This window comes from Schistocerca americana, chromosome 8, assembly GCF_021461395.2.
Source record: "Schistocerca americana isolate TAMUIC-IGC-003095 chromosome 8, iqSchAmer2.1, whole genome shotgun sequence".
Classification (NCBI taxonomy): Eukaryota; Metazoa; Arthropoda; class Insecta; order Orthoptera; family Acrididae; genus Schistocerca; species Schistocerca americana.
In genome coordinates this window covers 244,072,878-244,089,839 of record NC_060126.1, presented here as the reverse complement: position 1 = coordinate 244,089,839, position 16,962 = coordinate 244,072,878, and the positions used below count along the sequence as shown (strand labels likewise).

At 38.7% G+C, this 16,962-nt stretch overlaps 2 protein-coding genes across 2 annotated transcripts in view; one reads left to right on the top strand and one right to left on the bottom strand.

The window, feature by feature from the left end:
• Positions 1-7,922, bottom strand: part of LOC124545718 — a 71,043-nt gene extending 63,121 nt beyond the window's left edge. Inside the window, exon 1 of the mRNA XM_047124661.1 lies at positions 7,700-7,922. Coding sequence (XP_046980617.1) covers positions 7,700-7,783 — 84 coding nt within the window. The 5' untranslated portion in view covers positions 7,784-7,922. The remainder of the gene's footprint in view (positions 1-7,699) is intronic.
• A 553-nt stretch (positions 7,923-8,475) lies between these two features.
• Positions 8,476-16,962, top strand: part of LOC124545215 (afadin) — a 1,085,620-nt gene continuing 1,077,133 nt past the window's right edge. The window contains exon 1 of the mRNA XM_047124083.1: positions 8,476-8,769. The gene's annotated coding sequence lies outside the window, so the exon portion shown is untranslated. The remainder of the gene's footprint in view (positions 8,770-16,962) is intronic.

The following is a 16,962-nucleotide window of genomic DNA, read 5'->3' as shown; positions in this document are numbered from 1 at the left end:
GTTCTAGATTGGTTTTCTTTTTGTACAGAAGTGTGTTCAGAATATGTAAAGTATAGGAACAACTTGGGTGGGCTGTGGGTGGTGGTCGAGATAGATGAATTGTAATTTGGAAAGAGAAAATATGGGAGGGGTAAGTCTCTGGATGGTTTATGGGTGTGGGGGGCCTTTATTTCACAGGATGGGTATGCAGATTGTGTTTTCTGGGTTTTAGAGGGGCAGATGAAGAGTGAACTGGTGGGGTTAATTGAAGAGTATATAGAGGCGGCGCGTACAGTACTGTCAGATGGTTTTTTGTCATATAGGGGTGTTGAGGAAGAGGAATTTAGATCATTTAGTTGCAAATCATAGTTTAGAGTTCAAAAATTATGAAACTGGGGCAAGTGCTAAACCATAGAGAGGTTTTGGGGGGAGGGAGGGCACTTAAATCAGTCATAGGGAGGGGGAAGAGGCACTCTTCTAACCTGCAACCTCCTTTAGATGAGTACTGCTGGAAGAAGAGCGTCCCTGGGGAGTATTGCATTTTTCTTTAGGGCGGTTAGTAAAATGTGTGTGTGTGTGTGACTGTGCGGGAAGGGGGGGGGGGGGGTTATGATTATGTTGTGGATGATCTGTTTTGTTGCAGTTGTTTTTGAGTTGTAGTGTGAGATTGAATTTCGTTTATTTTGTGGTTTTTATTTGTTGGGGGATTTTTGTTTTTGGGGGAGGGTGAAGTTTGGGTGGGGATGGGGGATTGGGTTTGGGGTTGGTAGGTTGTGGGTGGGTTGGGAGTTTTTTTTTGTTGTGTTTTGTTTGTGTGTGTGTGTGTGTGTGTGTGTGTGTGTGTGTGTGTGTGTGTGCGTGGAGGGGGGGAGGGGGGGGCTGTGTTTTATTGGGGTGGCTAACCTAGTGTGTAGCGATTGAATTTCTTCATGGTAAGTAGTCATTCTTTTGGGTCTATTGTTCGCAAGTTGTGATGTTTTGTGGGGTTTTTCATGTGTTGTTGGTTCTGTGTTATTTATCTTAGGTGTAGGCGTTTGATTTTTTGGTACTGTCACCTGTGGTTGACCTATGTAGCTTAAGGGAAGTATCTGATTCCAGTTTATGTAGTTGTAGATGTGTTTTGGTATCATGAGTTGTTGCTGACTTATATAGGTCACGGGAAGTGTCCGATTCCAAGAGTGTGCTGTCGTAGCTCTATGTGTTTTGGTATCGGCAATTGTAGTTGACCTATATAGGTCAAGAGGAGTGTTCAATTTCAGATTTGTTGTTTAAGGTATTGGTTTTGTGGTATCGATAGTTGCGATCTCATTATAAATTTTGTAGTTGTTGGTTTTTATTTTGTGGTACTGACAATTGCAGTTGAGCCATCTAGGTGAAGGGAAGTGACCGATTACTGTAGACATTGTGACTGCAACAGAATGTAGGAATTTTGTTCTTTCGTCATTTTGTGTGGTTTGGGATTGTGGTGCATGATTTTATATGTCTATTTTTAGTTTGTCCCCATCCAAAAAACCCCAATCTCTTATGATGGTCTCGTTAGTTTGATTATGTTTTTGGAGAGAGAGGCGTTTATTGTTTTTATATGTATTTTCATGTAGTGACATCATGTGAGACATTGAAAATGGTAGTTTCTGCCATACTGATAATGTCATGAGTCAAAGCAGACGGGTGGAATTGGACACTTCCATAGTCCCCCTCAAGGTAAGAACACTTGTTTTCAAAAATAAGTCAGAACTTAAGAAGCAAGTGGTTAGATAAAAAAAAGAATAAGAGGGAAAGAAAAGAAGAAATTAAATGAAAGAAAAGGTTCAGCATGACATTTTAACAATTAGTAACTTCTCCAAAAGAACATAATCTCCATATAGCTGTTTGAGCAACAAATGCTTTTCATCTTAATATGACATATGGCCTCCCCTAACTGGAACACATGAGAATCATACTGATTTCCAAAAAATAAAAACCAATGAAAAGGTAATTACATTTGGGAAGGTTTTTATTGTTAAATGACATGTTGCCTCCACAATATCAGTATTTACATACCCAGACAGTGTTAGAGGGGTTATGTTCCTTCGGAACAGTTGTGAATCATTAAAATTTTATGTTAATCATTTTCTTTCATTTAATTTCTTCTTTTTCTTTCCCTAAGACACTAATGTTTGCTGCATACGTTTTAAGAGGTTGGCAATCATAAAAAAAAGAGTTATCTAAGACTTTATATATGAAAAGAATGTGTGTGGTCAGTTCTTATAGCAAAGAGTAACTTGTGTAGTTTCTTATCTGTGTTGTGTGTCTTACTGTATTTCCAATAAAGTGAACACAAAATTATAGAAAAACTCAACAGGTTATGGGCCCAGTTTCTGAAAAGAAAAAAAAAAAAAAAAAAAAGAGAGAGAGAGAAAATCCACTTAAAAGATACTTCAAGAAAACAAAAAACTTTGTGACGTATAAGCGCTTTAAAGACAGCAGTACATTCAACCCATAAGATGTTGAAGATCTCTGTGATATGCTGGATGGAACTGAAAAACTAGAAATGCAAACAATGATAAAGGTAGCAAATGCCATTCTGTGATAAATTGTTGGACGCATATTGTTCTTTTGTTGCAGTTTAGCATTGGTTCAATTCATAACATGCAGTATAGTTAGCAGAAACTATCAAACTATCACATTTTGATAAATTAGACAAGTGTCAAAGGATGTGTGTTGGCATGAATTTTACGTTGTACAGAATAGCTAGCTACAGGGTTCAATAAACTTAAAGCAATTTACAAAAGAGAGACTTCTCAAAGAACTCATGCTTCAAGAATTTTGTTGTTTGAAGTACAATAAAATGAGGGAAATAGCTAGTAAAATAAGCATTTGAACTGAATTGTCTCTAGTCTGGTAATTTCCAAGAATGATTTCCTATTGAAGTCGCAGGGTCCAAACAATACAGATCGAAAGTGCGATCGTAAATCTATCATGCGGCTCTGGTAGCAGGCGATGTGGTCAATTATTTGTGATCGCCATTTTTATCTGTTTTCCGTCATTCCCTTAATTGCTCTAAATTACATGACTCCGTGAATTATTTGTGAGTTGCTAGGGAATCCCAGACAATTGATGTCATTAGTGAGTGGGATGTCTGGTGTTCTTGACGTTACTTCGACAGATTCTCTCACATGGAAAAATCTAATTCCATGTTTATCCAGCGTAAAAGATTGTTTTACTTTTTGTCGCAAATACTACCGGACAAGGAAAGAAGGGACTGTGTAGACTGTGGTGATGCGAAGTGTGTAAAACTTCATAAGAACAGTTTCAATGCTGAAATACCATTTACAGTTCCATTGAGGACAGTGCGGGAAACGAACGAGTATCAGGAAAAATACATGGTTTGACTTCTCCAAATTATCCATCCACACCACCGTAATGGACTTTCACATGATAACAACACCGACGATGAGCAAAGTAAGTCGTCTCCTTTGTATTTACAAGTATTTTTGTAACACTCTTCTTTTGTCGTTGCTGTAGCGACCACAGTCAACATACTCATAATACCCGCTACCAGAGTCGCATGATCGATTTACGATCGTACATTCGATATGTATCGTTTGGACCCCGCGACTTCGATAGGCAATCATTCTTGGAAATTACCGTCTATTTTGCCAGATGAGTTAAAACACTTTCTCGTCATCCAGTGGTGAGAAGTACGTGGGAAATCTAACTGCAAGGCTCATAAGAGAAGAGGAATGATAGAAAAGTAAAAGATCCAATTTGTAACAACTGTGGTGGACTGGACATTTTGTAAGAGAATGCAAGATGCTTAAGAAGAAAGAACAGTGTTCTATAAGCAAGAAAAATAATCACAAAGAAGAAGAGTGCTACTTTAAAAATAGAAACCAAATCAGAAACCAAAACTAAGATCTTTCAAGCCCTGTTGTCACTGCAAAAGGACAAATCATAAGGAAGAAAATTGTTATTTTAAGAACAAAGACAACACAAAAATATCCACTACTCAACGCTTTAAGAACTAGTCACTCAAGAAAACAACAAACAGTACACCAACAAAAACACTGCATTTGTTGCATATAAATGTAACAAAGATAAGATTTCACATGAAGCCATTGAGAAAGAAAATATGGACATGGTTGTTGATAGTGCACATACAACAGGACATATGTGTCTAATAATGGGCAAGTTAACAAATGTGAAACACTGTCACAGTGCTGTGAAAGTTGCCAAACATATGTTAATGAAAATAGTATCAACAGGCTGCTCTGCATGTGATAACTGTGTTCTCAAAGATGGGGACTAGTGTAGCAGGGGATACAACCCGTCGGCTTTGGAGAATGACGTCACATGTGGCCAATCGAGAAGCGATTCTTCTTAGTGTTGTAGCTCCCTTCAGTGGCTGATAAGTGTTTTTTTGGCTTTAAAAAAAAAAAATCTCACGAGATAGAATAAGCAGATCCACTTTATTAAGCAATCAGTAAAAAAACGAAACTGAAACATAACAGCAAAAGCGAAAATGGTAAACTGCTCTCTGGCGACTTGTGATGTCATTGTCCAAAGCCGACGGGTTGTATCCCCTGCTGCACTAGACCCCAAAGATGTTATGTGTGTTCCTCAAGTGTGTAGAAATCTGATGTCTGTGAACACTATCACTGACAATAGTTGTACAGCTGTGTTTAGTGAACATTCTTTCATATCTATAAATATCAAATACTTATTTTGAAAGGACACAAAACAAGAGATGAATTATACAAAGTGAACATTAAATCAGGAATGCAATCACTACCGACACAAGAAGAAAAACAAGAATGGCATAAGGAGCTAGCTCATCCAGGCATAAGCTGCACTTCAAAGATGAAGCTCATGTGCACTGGTGTTCCTAATAGTTTATGCTCCACAGAACAATTTTATGAAGCTTGTGTGAGAGCTAAGCTAACAAGAAAGTCATTTTCTACTGTGAGAGAAAGAAGAACAAGGCCACTTGAAATAATACATACTGAAACATGTGGAGAGATAAAATCCCCAGCATTTAATGGATACAGATACAATACGACAGTATTAGAGCATTTCGCTCATTGTTGTGTAACCTATTTGCTAAACGACAAGTCAGACTCTCCAAGATTCATATGAAAATATGAGCCAGAAAGAGAAAATAATTCCAATCTAAAAGTGTCAAAAATAATGTGATAAATGTGTTGAATGCAGAAACCATATCTTTAAGAGCTCATGCAAAGAAAGGAATAGTACTAGACTAGAGCATTACTTACAGTCCTCAACTCAATTGGAAAGCAGAGAGACTAAATATGACATCATTAACACAGAAAGAGCTATAATATTCATTAGCAAATTGAAGATAGAGCCATGGGGGGACTGAGGGCTTACAGCTATGTACTTAATCAACTGAACCCAACTATCAATCAAAGTGTCACACCTGCAGAAAAGTGGTTTGGGAAAAAACAAGATCCGACAAGATTTCAATTTTTTGTATCAGGAGTTTTTGCCAAAAATCTAAACAACTTAAGGAAACTAGATGAAAGAAGTAATCCACACATTTTTATTGGTTATGCTCCTGTGTCAAGAGATGCTGAATTTGAACAGAGTGTGAGAAAAAAACTCTACAGTAAAATCTCATTATTGGTCAACTAACAAATGACACTAACACAAATGAAATTCAGAACCAAGAAAATCAAGATGAAAGAGCATGCAATGAAGACACAGGAAAGTATAACATTATTAACAGAACCAATTTGAAGCAATCTTCAAACTATGGTAATTATGAAACAGCATTACTTACATATGAAAATGTATTAACTGTCAAGATAAGGAAACCTGACTAAAAGAAAAAGAAGGAAATAACTGTCTTGAACAGAATAAAACATGGAAGTTGATCAATCAAAAGGAGGCAAAAGAGAAAGAGATCTTAGCAAGCAAATAGGTCTTTAAAGTCAAATATGATAGTGAATATAATGCCAGACTGGTTGTCAAAGGTTTTCAACAAGGAAGGGGTATAGATTTAAAGGAAATATTCAGCCCAGTTGTACATATATGTTCATTAAGACTGTTCATTGCTCTGGCAGCAGAGAAAAATTTTACCATCAGGATGTTTGATGTAAAAACAGCATTTCTATATGGAAAATGGGATGAAGAGATTTTCATGAAGATACTTGAAGGATTAAAAAATGCTGGAAAAATTTGTTTTGAAGAAAACACTGTGTATGCTTAAATAAGTACCATCTAGATGGAGTAAAGTTCTCACAGATTTTCTAAAAACAGAAAGATTAATTCAGCTGAAGTCGGATCAGTGCATATTTAAAGATGTAACAGCAGAAATGTATATGGCTATACATGTTGATGATGGAATCATAACACAAAAGGATTCATAAGTAGTATTTATGACTGGTTGTAGTACAAAATCCAGATATGTAGCTAGTGATACAAATACGAAGATAAAAGGATCAAATAATACTATATCATGAACAGCATGACAAGGAAGTAGGCTACTTGAAAACTTCAATATGACTTACTATAAGGCCACGACAACATCAGTTCCAGAGGGAAAGACAAGTGAAGAAAATCAAGAAGATAAACACATTAAATTTCCATATCATAAAGCCATAGAGAGTGTTCTGTATTTCTCATATAAAATCAGACCATATCTTACATTTACAAACAATTATAAGAGCTGCTTTAGAGAAGACCCTAAGAAAAGGGATTACCAAAATATACACTGAGATACCTACAAGATACGAAGATTTGTGAGCATTTTTATTTGAAGATAGAGGAGTAGTGTGACACTATTCATCTAAATGTCTATTATGATGCTGATCAGAGTTATCCAGAAGAGAAGTGAAGCTCATTCTTCATGTACATAATCAAAGTGCTATCCAAATGATCTAACCAGGACAGTTAGTTAAACATACAGATGTGAAATTTCACTATGTTAGTGAACAGTATAGAGAAGGTTTGTGTGGGATAAAGTATTGTAGTACAGAAGAACAGCTGGCAGACATGCTGAACAAAGCTCTGCAAAGATCAAAGTTTGAGAAATTTAGAAATGCTATTATGAAAGAACTACATTAACTTATTTTAAGCTTATCCATTATGGAAGTTTTAGAACCAGTGACAGTTTCCTGAATGTAAGTACATAAAACTGCAACCAGACAAAAAAGTGACCTGCAGCAGTTTTATGAATTTACATAACTTTTTTCCTTTTGTACTGCAATGAGTAACTTATATTGCTTTTCATCTCTGTTGTGTCTCTTATTGGATTTCCAATAAAGTGAACAAAAAAATTCAAGGTATACTACTGGCATAGTCGTTCGATATCTTTCATTTCTGAGATTCGAAAGTGGCTTAAGATGCCTATATCAGCAGTAACGTCAACTTCATAATATTCATATAGCATTTGTTATGAATGACATGCTATATTTTACGGGAAATACTGTAAATGTCAGACCGAAAATAATCTGCCTCTGAATGTAAATATGTAATAAATTATCGGGAACATATATAGTTGGTTGTAATTTGAGATGCAGTACAAAAAGCTGTGATCATGGTATTCTGTGAACTGAAGAGCTTTTTCATATTGATATATTTTTACACATCTGATAACTGTTAATTTGTTCATCTATAAAATTGCTCAGAGACTAAGCCGCAGTAACAGATCCCGTGTCACCTGCTTACCAGCACACAAATGGATAGTACCACATTACTGTCATCATGAGATGGAAGTTACCTTTTTCAGCGTGTCATCATATTTGAAATCTGGTAAGTTTTTGTAGATCTCGTCGTCTTCCTCATCAGCAATACTTTCAGGCATTTTCAAATTCGACGTATATTAGCTTTCTTCGCATTTATTGTAATTCTATCCACTTCAACATTTGAACACTGTATACATACACTGCACATTCCATTGTTTTGCCCGCACACTGCGTCTCATGATTGCCAAACCACGAACTAAACAGTTGTTCACTTTCAGTGGAAAATCTAATCGAAACACTTTCGATATAAGATTTTTCAGGATTTTACACAAATATCTGCGACAGTAGCTAACAAATATCCGCGAAATAACTGCAGACATGTAATACATTATTTATATTCAGATTCTTCTTATTCAGTTTCGGTGGATAAGTAGAAAACAAAAAGTGATTCATGTAGCGAGTATCCTGCAATTATTGTATATGAGTTGAATTTTCTCAACTCTGCTTGCCAATTCCTACAAACTTACGGGCTACCACGTCAATTGTTAAATTTGTAGACAACTTGGATATTCTCCAACTGGTACAATTTATAGGAAAAACTCTCACAATAACATGTCTTTTATGGTTTTCTTAAATTACCATGCTGTTATTCCCAATATTACTTCATTCGTCCTGCTAGAAGCCAAAATAAAATTTTTTTAAAAATTACTACATTCTTTGTTTGCAACTGGTATATCTCGGACCTTTGAAGGCTTTGGTGACGCTTGCGCAGTAGTCCCGTGAGGAGGCGCTCACGCAGTGGATGTTTGGTGTGCGTTGCCGTGGTGCGGGTTGCCGAAGTGAGTTCGAAACTTGTAATTTTTTTTTTGTTTTTGTGTATGTCTTCGTCATTGGTCATGGAAGTGCCATTGGATACAGGAGGTTAAATCGCAACAATAGTGAAGTGTGGATTGTTTGATTATGTATGAAAGTGGTTTTTTGTTGTGATGGAGTTTAACAAGTGACGTAAACAGGTTTTTCGCAGTGTTGTTTGCCAGCCTTGTCAGCCCTTCACCTGGATTTTCGTTTCATTGCTTCGCACATTGTCGCTTCAGTAAACAAAGAGGTAAGTGGCTGGTGGAAATCACGTCGTATTAGGTGTTTCTAACGTGTATGCTGACTCACCGTATACCTTTGTAGTGACTTGTTTAGCTCAAAAAACAACATAACAAGGGAGAAAGCCCATAAAAATGATCCCATGATTACGGGAACTCATAAAACGATATTTACTGTACTGCGTCTCTTCCAGAAAATAACAATGTTCGACGTAAGATTTCGAAGTATGAATTCTTGCATCCGTAGTCAGAAAATACGTAATTACTTCACGATGTAACCAACCTAACACCTTGCAGGCTAGTTTCATATTCCACGTCCTAGATGTTAGTGTAATGAGTGTAATCCACGCTCCGCAGAATTGTTTGTGACAACAGATGGGTCGCCATGGAAACCATACGCACCCCCAAGCAGTAGCTCGTGGGCACTACTGTTTACAAGAACAACAAAGTACTTAACAAGGTAACAGTCATTAAAAACAGATTTGTGCTTTCTTCTGTTTTTATCTCAGACGGTTTTTAGTAATGTCATACTCGTAGGTTGAGTAAATCCGTTTGGCTTCTTTCTCATTACGTCCAAAGCACTGAGTTCCGTTTTTCCTTAACACACATACCTATTTTTTGACGCGTCTTATAAACTTGGATTTTGCCTCTTGACTTTCACGGGAGTGTTGACAGTTCGAAGAGACATACTCAAGCATAAGCACGAATATATGCGAAATCGGGTAGTGTGTTCACCAGATATCATAATTTACTTTAAATGTGAAAACCGCGCTTGTTTTTCAGTTGTCTTTGTTTGTCATATGGTGCCTCTATTGATAACTGGGCGTGCTTAACGAAGTACTCAGCTGTCGTAATACTGTCATTCTATGCAGTAACATGTTGCCGTTCGTGTGTTACCAGTTACTTCAGTGTATAGACCCATATGTAAAATTGTTTAAAATAGTACAGTAAAATGCCATCTACGGACGAACCACATTTAGACAGATGAATTGATAGTAACGTTACGTCCTCGAAAAGTTCCTTTGCCAGACGTTTCTGCTGAATTTCCTGCCTTTCGCCGCCGGCTGTCAAAAGTGTCATGAATACATTTTCCAAATAGCAGGGCTGTTGCGGTATTATAATGTCACAATCCCCCCCCCCCCCACACACACACACATACACATTGGGTACTGCTTTCAGGCGTTTATAATGAAATTAGGAAGGTCTTCTCTTAAGAAATTACACGTTATTGTGTACATGAGTATCTGAAGGGGGTCAACGCCGCCACCTTTTGTTTCGCTGGGTGCCTGGTACACCACGGAATTAGTTAGGTAGCGGCGATTCATTAAAAGAGTAATTAGCAAATTATCTCAAAGAATGGTGAAGCACCTGAAAAGTCATAAGTTTGAGTTTAACACTCTGTCGACAGCGAATACATTAAAATCGGCACATAGGAGCAGAAGCTCAGTGTGGCTAAGAATGGGAGCTTGATATTTATTGCCCGTGTGTCGTAACAAGAAGTGCGAAAACTGACGTATTGAGGGGGAGAATCAAATACATATGACCGGGAGACAATGTTAACCCCGCACCTGCCTACTGCGGGTCCAGGGCTTGTCGTATTTATCAATTTAGAGAGATCAGTGGAGCATACAATATGGAATTGCTTTCTTTATTTACTTTAAAACATATTGGGCGTATTATTGTAGAATTATGTAGCAGGTAGAAAAGTATGGAGGCTTGAAGGCGCCGTACACACGTAACAGTAGTAGAGGTCTGCAAAATACATTTCAGCCACCGCACGTTATGGTAACAAATGAAAAAAATATTTTACGTTTGTTATCTGACTATATAATTTAAGAACAGATATGATTACTTAACAGATTTCAATAACAATTTTGTTTATTATGTTTCTTGGTGTTACAGCATTACACTTCAAGCATTCGAATGATCTGCCCGTCACCACACATCACAAAGTTACTCATAATTTCTCGCCAGTTGTCATTTCCTCTCTCACTAACGTGTTTTCCTCCACAGTTTTTGTCGTATCAACATTATCAGTCGTAAGATGCAGGACACATACGAAAACAGTCTGAAATAGCCTATTTCTGGTCCGTGGTGACGACTTTAGTCAGTAAATTATCATCTCATTTTTCAGCCCTTCATGGACCCTTTCGCTATTTTGTGTTGTTTACTGGCTATAGCAAATAAAATTGTGATATGCTTCTTTTTGAATGTTTGACCTTCTAAAATTGTGTTGCCAGCTGACAGTATTGATGGTGTGAAAGTCGCTTCAATGTATTGAGGATTTGGCATTGTCAATAAATATTAAACGTGTGCGGACGCTTTTTTAATTTTTTGTTGATGGAAAGAAGTTTCGTTTGCACCATATGTATTATCCTATTTTAATACCGAGGTACTCTCACTCCCGTCTCCCGCCAGAGTCCCTAAACTTAAAACTCTTGATGTGAAAGTTTTTTTTTAATGTACTGATACTTTCAGCATGCTGTGTTTCAAATAAGAGAAGTGTTTTCATTTCCTCCAAAAAATGTAAGCTGTTACGTACCGTAACCATTTATATCCGAGTAGTATAAACCTATCCATAGCTCGTGCAATAGTAAACTCATTTCCAATCAGCCCAATTACAGTTTGTAGTACAAAGAAATATATTTATAGCCCCTGTGTGGCACGATGTCATTGTACTTTTACCAAATACAAGTAGGCGGCGTACAAAGAATATAGCAAGACTGTTTCATCTTAATCTTGTTATCGGTTCACATAATCGTGAGGGCCCCGCTAATAACTCGCTGTGTCCAGAAACTACTTTTGAAATATAAAGCAGAGGGTTCATCCAAATGTTTCACATTACGGATTCTCCCCTTTCATTCAGATACAGAGCGAGGAAAGAATGACCATTTCAATTCCTCTGTGCATACTGTAACATCAAGTCTCCGCAATCCGTATGGGAGCCATACGGGGAGGGGACATAGTACACTTATTGATTCTAAAGTCATAGCATACTACTTTTTTTTATGTGCACAATTTAACATTTCTGAATACTTAACCCAATCTTGGCGCTAGGCCTGCTTGGAAGTCAGAGATATTTGTGCACTTTTTTTCAGATATACTTCACTATAGATAACTGCACCATCTACAAAGAGTCTGTGGTTACTGTTAATATTGTCAGCTAGAACATTTATGTACAACACGAACAGCAAGAGCCCATTAGTACACTTCCATGACGACGTGCAGGCCCTCTCTATCAAAAAAATCTTCAACCTGTCCATGGATTTCACTATAGGCCTATACTCCAGATGATCGTACTTTTTTTAAATGACTATTTATGTGGTGCTGAATTAAAAGTTTCTTGGAAGACAAGAAATATCCACCTGATTGCTATGAACCATGGTGTTTGGTAAATCACATGAGAAAAAGACTGGTTTCATTATTACCGATGTTTTAGAAATTTGTTCAGATTTTGCGTACTGGAGGCCATCCTACAATGTATCTGGTACTTACATTAAAAATAATGGTACCTCCATCTTTTTTATAGAACGACTACCAAAGAGCAAATGTCCTGCAGCAGCAGGCGGGGTTCTGCCGCGAATGATTAAAATCAAAATGTGAGTGACGGGAAAGGACTGTTTATACATCATTTGTATCGATTTTGTTCCTTCGTGAATGAAATATTGATTGTGATTTACACGAAAGAAGGCAGATGATTTTGCACTTGGAATCTTACGTTACATTTACCATTCCGTCTAGATTTACGTGTTTTACTACATACTTGGAAGTTTCATACGACTTTTAGTTGCACTATTCCAGTCAGCTACCACCATTAACCACCTAGCTGAGCTTTCTTAGAGAACTTATAGGCCTATGCTATATTTCCTGTTTAATTCATCTTGCATGCAATGTTATCTGATGTCAGCTCTACTGCGTTCACTAAACAACAGTGACAGCGCCCTGCTTGAAGAATGTCACGGAAACGTTTCGTTGTACGGAACGAGTTAGTATGAGGGTAAGGATCTGGACTGTCATTTTGGAGTACAGCGATTCAAATCCCCGGCCGGCCATCGAGATTTTATGTTATCTGCCATGTTCCTAAATGGCTGAAGGCAGATGCTGCGTGGTTGCTTTGTAAACCGCGTAGTCGTGATCCTTCCCTTTCGTTCCCCAACCCAAGTTTGTCGGGCTCTGATGACCGCGCAGTTGAGCGCCCCACAAACCAAACATCATCATCCAAGTTTTTGTTCTATCACAAATATCGTCGTCTTCAAAGGAGTCGCTAAGCCTAATCTTTCTTCTTCATTTCGTTGTCGGTGTCCCAATGTTGAAAATTACATCGACACTGCTTGCGTAATTGAATTTCTCGCAAGCCTTAGATACGTGATGTATTGACAAACAGTCGCTCAGTTTCCAGAAAGACCAATACAAAGCTGCAGGCTGAAGTTTGCATAGTATCGAAAAAACATTCATGCTCATGTACAAGTGCCGAAATAAGGTGTCGCTTTCAAAGAACCCATATGCGAAAAAATAGTTTAATGCTCGTCGTAGTTGAAAGTACGAAGTGTGATAAAAAAATACGATGAATCAAGTGATAATATTACATGGAATTTGATTTAATCTCCTCCAAATTGCTGCCCTAGGCTAGTAATGCACGTATCCCAACGTTGAATTAATGACTGAAAAAGCATTTCTGGAACGCTAATCTCGGCGGTGCGTTCTTTTGCTCTTTCGTGGCCCTCTCAACGTCAGGAGTGGTGTGAAAACGTTTTACTTTGGTGCAAAAGCTAGTGTGTAAAGTGGGTTTGGACGGACGGAAACACTTTTTCCGGCCAAACTAGCGAATAAAACCCAGATGTGGTACAGCGCGTTGTCGTGATGAAGAAAGAAGCAACTAGCCCATTGTTATGGTGTTTTTCTTTGCACTTCGTTTCGCAAACTTGCACTACGCCATTGTAAAATTCTACATTTACAGTTGTTCCCCCTGGCAAGAACTCGTATCGCATTTTGTTCTCAATATGGAAATAAAAATGTACATGACTTTGATATTCGATTTCGGCTGACGTGCATTTTTATGGTGAGGAGATTCACTGGTTTTCCATTGTGAACGCTGAAGTTTCGTCTTAAGGGTTATAGCCATAGGCCCAGGTTTCGTCTCTAACTACAATTCTGAATGAAGACGATCCTTCATGTCTGCTGCGTTTTTAAATGGCTCACACCACTTCTATACAGTATTCAGAGCTACAGCATTATCGCCGTACACCATTTTCAACATTTCTTCAGTTTCTTTGGCATTTCTTGCGACTTGAAACAGAACTTAGTTATTCGAAATCCAATATACACGACGGACATGGTAAACACGACCTCACTCTAGCGTCTTCGGACGCTGTCTCAAAGTAAGAACGTGTACTAACTTGACGCTGCCTGTCTCAGCGAATCAGGCTACCTGACAAATTACGTCAAATGGTTGTAGCCTCAGCAGTTGCTGCTAAAAAATTTGATTCACCGTATTTTTTGATCACACTCGATATAAGTGTGCGGTATTTATATATTTCTGTGCGATGAATTTATTACAGTTCTTTTGTGATAACTCCATCTGTACACTTGCAAATTAATTAATGATAATAATAATGTGTTTGAGGCGGGCCCAGAATTCATAACCAACGTACACAGAATAAACAGTCGACACACGTCCGAGGCACGGTGAACAAATCGTTAGCAATCACTCCCTAAAGTGACAATTAACAATAAGTCCAAAGTCTAGGATGTCCATAGATGGCATAGAAACAGAAGCGCCCTTAGCACTGTGAATGTGTCCTATGTTCCCACCAAGAAGTCAGAGGCAAAACAAAATTGTACCATCACTCATTATGTTAACATTAGTCATCTCGTATTTTCGTGACAGTATTCGTCACACTAGACTGCATTTTAGACGCTAGTCAGGGATTGATTATGCCATTGCTAGATGCAGCTGACCAAAGACTGTTTTGCTTGTCATAACAATATGCGTAAATGGTCATTTTAGTGTCAGATGTCAGTCTTGAAAACCAAATGGTCGTCGTAGAAGCTTGGTCATAGCCTTTTGTCAGAAGTGTTTCCGGCCACTTTTGCTACTAGGGGAAGCTGATATTACAGGGTTAGGTTTGAATATGCGACAGGCCCTTGGGTGGCAATCTTCTGCAGCTATTGCGACCAGACAACAATTATTACACAAAAATAAATGGGGATAAGAAATTAAGCTAAATACAATTACTCTCCAACTAGCCATCGGAGACCACGGGCCCCGTACGCCAGAGTACTCAAAATAGCTCCGTGCACAACCTCCGAAATTTTGACAGTGCAATTTGGATTTACCCTGTGAATTTGTATTCGTAATCTTGAAAGTATTTTTAGTTTGTGAAATACCGCAATGTCGTCAGTATTTCGTACGTGAGATTATTACGGCTCTCGTTATGTGCTGGTTTCGATTGCATTGTTGAAATAATTGTTCAAATCCTATGGATATGTCTCAACTCACGGAGTAACATAAGCTGAGAATGCTTTTCCTTTTATTAACCAGTGGTTACACCACATACTACGTTTACTCTTATGCTGTGGCTTTTTCCGCGCCGCAACTAGAATCGTCGAAGCGTATTATATTGGAAGCACGAACTGTTGCTGGGAGTTGGTCGCCGTAACGGGTCCACAGAGGTGAGCGAGACGGCAGCAGCCTCTAGCAGCAACCGCGGTACAGCGAGGCAGCAGCAACGGCAACAGCGCCAGCCCGGGAACCACCTACCTACCTACCTGGCGGGAGAACAAGCCGGAATGCGAATTGCCGCGGCCCGGGTTCGCCGCGGCAACGCCGCCGGACCTGACCCAGTGAAGCAGCCATGCCGGCCAGCCACGCACCTCCAACCCGCGTGACGTCCGAACCTGTCGGCAGCGCATATTCACCGCGCTCCGCAGTTCCGGCCAGATTTGTCGTTCCTAGCAGCCAGAATCTCGGCACGTCCCTCTTAGCACAACACAATCAATCAACAGGTGAAGGTGATTTCAGGAGTACCTAAAGGAAGTGTCATGGAACTCACAATAGTAAGAGAAACGTTTCTTAAAAAGAGGAAATTGTAAATATCTTGCGGCAATTTGAGTACTAGGAAGATTTTTCTGATGATATTTGGAGTGCAGGCTTACACGAAAATGAAACGTGAACAATAAGCACTTTCGACAAGAAGAGAATGGAATCTTTAGAAGTTTGATTATATAGAAAAGTGCTGAAAGTAAGGGATCGAGTAACCATTGAGGCGGTACTGAATTGTAGGGTAGCAAAGCAAAAGCAGAAATGCATAACTCTATTTTCAGATGTTCCTTTACAAGGAAAACGCGAATTTAATCCTCGTACCGCAGAAAAGATGAACGAATTAAGTGTTATTGTCAGTGATGTTGAGGAACAGCTAAAATCGTTAAAATTGAACAAAGCTACAGTGCCCGATGAAATCCCTGTCAAATTCTATATTGGATCTGCGGCTGAGTTAACTCCACTCCTAACTATTACCTGCCTTACCTCTCGAGCAAAAAACCTCACTCAGTTCTCGGAGAAAAGCACAGGTTCCACCTGTCTACAAGAAGGGTAGTAGAAGTGGGACAAAACTGCTGTCCAGTATTCTTGACATGATCTGTTGTAGAATCTTAGAGCGTATTCTGAACTCGAAGATAATGAGGTATTTTGAACAGAATGACTTCCTCAGTGCCAACCAGCGTGGATTCCGGAAACATCGATCATTTGAAACCCAACAGGCACTTTTCTCACTTGACGTACTGAAAGCTTTGGATCGAGGCAGTCAGGTAAGGATTTCCGAAAAGCATTCGACTCAGTATCGCACATACGGTTATTGTCAAAAGTACGATCGAATGGCGTATGAAGTGAAATTTCTGAATAGATTGAGAACTTTTTCGCAGGGAAGACGCAGCATTTATCTTGAATGGAGAGTCATCGTCAGATGCAGAAGTAACTAAGGGTGTGCCCCAGGAAAGTGTTCAAAATACCTCATTATGTTTGAGTTCATGTTGTTTATTAATGACCTTTCAGACAGTGATAATTAATTGAAACTCTCAGCTGCCGACAAGAGTTGTTGATATACCTCAATGGGGACAGCTGAAAATGTGTGCCCCGACCGGGACTCGAACCGGGGATCTCCTGCTTACATGGCAGGCGCTCTATCCATCTTTTTTTATTTATTTTA